Source organism: Alosa pseudoharengus, unplaced genomic scaffold (assembly GCF_046254945.1).
Source record: "Alosa pseudoharengus isolate Yale_2024_CS ecotype anadromous, Long Island Sound unplaced genomic scaffold, YU_APseudo_1.1 YU_APseudo_1.1_scf_15, whole genome shotgun sequence".
Lineage (NCBI taxonomy): Eukaryota > Metazoa > Chordata > Actinopteri > Clupeiformes > Clupeidae > Alosa > Alosa pseudoharengus.
In genome coordinates, this window is record NW_027468620.1 from 16,134,613 (window position 1) to 16,137,112 (window position 2,500).

At 47.5% G+C, this 2,500-nt stretch overlaps 1 protein-coding gene across 1 annotated transcript in view; it reads right to left on the reverse strand.

Annotated features, from left to right (window-relative positions):
• LOC143124774 (fibroblast growth factor receptor 2-like) overlaps positions 1 to 2,500 on the reverse strand; it is a 38,587-nt gene that overhangs the window by 1,638 nt on the left and 34,449 nt on the right. Inside the window, exon 15 of the mRNA XM_076286480.1 lies at positions 778 to 883. Coding sequence (XP_076142595.1) covers positions 778 to 883 — 106 coding nt within the window. The remainder of the gene's footprint in view (positions 1 to 777; positions 884 to 2,500) is intronic.

Consider the following 2,500-nt stretch of genomic DNA (forward strand, 5'->3'; position numbering starts at 1 on the left):
GCCACGACAGGACCGGGATGGAAAGAATTGCGGTGTGTGTGTGTGTGTGTGTGTGTGTCTGTGTGGGAGAGGGTAAAACCAGGGGGAGAAACGGAAGAGAAGAGAATCCATTTGGTAATTGAGCAACTCAGAACAGAGAGGGCATGGCCACAGCACAGGTCTGGATGGAATCAGGAGCGTGTAGCTCTCCACCTTAATATCCACCATAAAACGGCTCAACGTGTGTGTGTGTGTGTGTGTGTGTGTGTGTGTGTGTGTGTGTACTGTTGCACAATAGCGGCCACTCCGCACATGCCAAAGCACTGGCCAGAAACTGATGGAGGCCAGAGCTGTGAAAGAGTCTGACTTCACCTCCGCGTAGTCAGAGAGGGGTCATCCCAGGGTTGTTTGACATACACACACGTGTGTGTGTGTGTGTGTGTGTGTGTGTGTGTGTGTGTGTGTGTGTGTGTGCAAGGATCAAGGTAATAGTGAAGAATTCATGCTAGACTTACATCCATTGTTCTAAGAGCAAATATTTATGAGTGTGTGTGGATCATAAGTATCATAAGTATTTGTCTGTGTGTGTGTGTGTGTGTGTGTGTGTGTGTACATGTGCGTGTGTGTGTGTGTGTGTGTGTGTGTGTGTGTGTATGCGTATGTGTGTGTGTGTGTGTGTGTGTGCGTGTGTGTGTGTACATGTGCGTGTGTGCGTGTGTACATGTGCGTGTGTGTGTGTGCAGGTACGTTTGTTTGTGAGGATGGGATGAGAAGAATAGTAAATGTGTGTGTCCTCACCTCGTTGGTTGCTAGGGTGAGGATCCGGTCCAGGTCCTCCACCAGCTGCTTAAAGGTGGGCCTCTGGGATGAGATGGCATGCCAACAGTCTTTCATCATCATGTACCTGACAGAGAGAGAGGGAGAGAGAGAGAGAGAGTGAGAGAGAAAGAGAGGGGGAGAGAGATAGGCAGTGGGGGTAAAGAGAGAGAAAGAGAGAGAGTTTGATTAACACCAACTGTTGCTCTTGCTTGTCATCACCCACCTAAGTTCAAAAGCCTGTAGAACAGATCATACTGCACTACTGGATGATAATATACGTGTATGTGTGTGTGTGTGTGTGTGTGTGTGTGTGTGTGTGTGTGTGTGTGTGTGTGTGTGCGTGTGTGGGTGTGCATGCGCACGCGCGTGTGTGTGTGTGTGTGTGTGTGTGTGAATGTGTGTTTGTGCGTGCATGCATGTGTGCATGTGTGTGTCTATCTGTCAGTGAAAGTGTGATTAAAGGAGAATTCCGGTGTGATTTTGACCTAAAGTGTTTTGAAACATGATACCGAGTGTGAACGTATGTCTCATAGCCCATCTCGGCTTGTCCCCTGCACTCCGAAATCTGGCGCTAGTTAGCCGATGCTACCAACAAGGCGGTCAATGGTGGTGCCTCGGCATCGGCATAGCCATGCAAATAAATCACTGTTTTACACCATTTACGAGGCTCAATGTATCTCCACACTTCATTGGTAGACTTCCAAGGGCCCTGACATTTAAAACGAGACATTGAGAACTTTGAAAAAGCACTGGTAGTTTACTTACAAGACGATTTATACAGACAGTATCTTCTCGAAGTTTAGCGTTTGCAGCCATCTTGAATTTAGTCACGATAAGTCGATCAACGAGTAAGAATTAACAGGTATGATAAGGGATCAGATTCAAAAAATAATTCCGTGGAAATGCATGGATTCCACTTGCTGCTACTGGAAGAAACTGTAATCCATGCATTTCCACAGAATTTTTTTTTGAATCTGATCCCTTATCATACCTGTTCATTCTTACTCATCGCTTGACTTATCGTGACTAAATTCAAGATGGCTGCAAACACTAAACTTCGTGAAGGTACTGTCTGTATAAATCATCTTGTAAGTAAACTACCAGTGCTTTTTCAAAGTTCTCAATGTCTCGTTTTAAATGTCAGGGCCCTCGGAAGTCTACCAATGAAGTGTGAAGATACATTGAGCCTCGTAAATGGTGTAAAACAGTGATTTATTTGCATGGCTATGCCGATGCCGAGGCACCACCATTGACCGCCTTGTTGGTAGCATCGGCTAACTAGCACCAGATTTCGGAGTGCAGGGGACAAGCCGAGATGGGCTATGAGACATACGTTCACACTCGGTATCATGTTTCAAAACACTTTAGGTCAAAATCACACCGGAATTCTCCTTTAAGCTCTCTGCGCTGCTGTCACTGTTCCCAGATCAGTGGCTCTGGGGACAAACAGTAACCGGTGCAGGCCGCCCTTATTGTCCGCCCAGTGGACAGGAACAGACCGCGCGCCCTGAATGGAGACACTGATCTCTCGGGCCCAGCTGTCCTCTCCCTTTCAGATCGCGGGCGCAGCACCGAGCGTCTGGCACAGACAGAGCCACGGAGCCAATGAGCCAATTACCTTTTTGGAGTGACGGTAGCATGGACGTGCTAATGCGCTAACTCATCAGGCTTTCCTGAGAAAACTCTCGAGATGGGGTGGAGA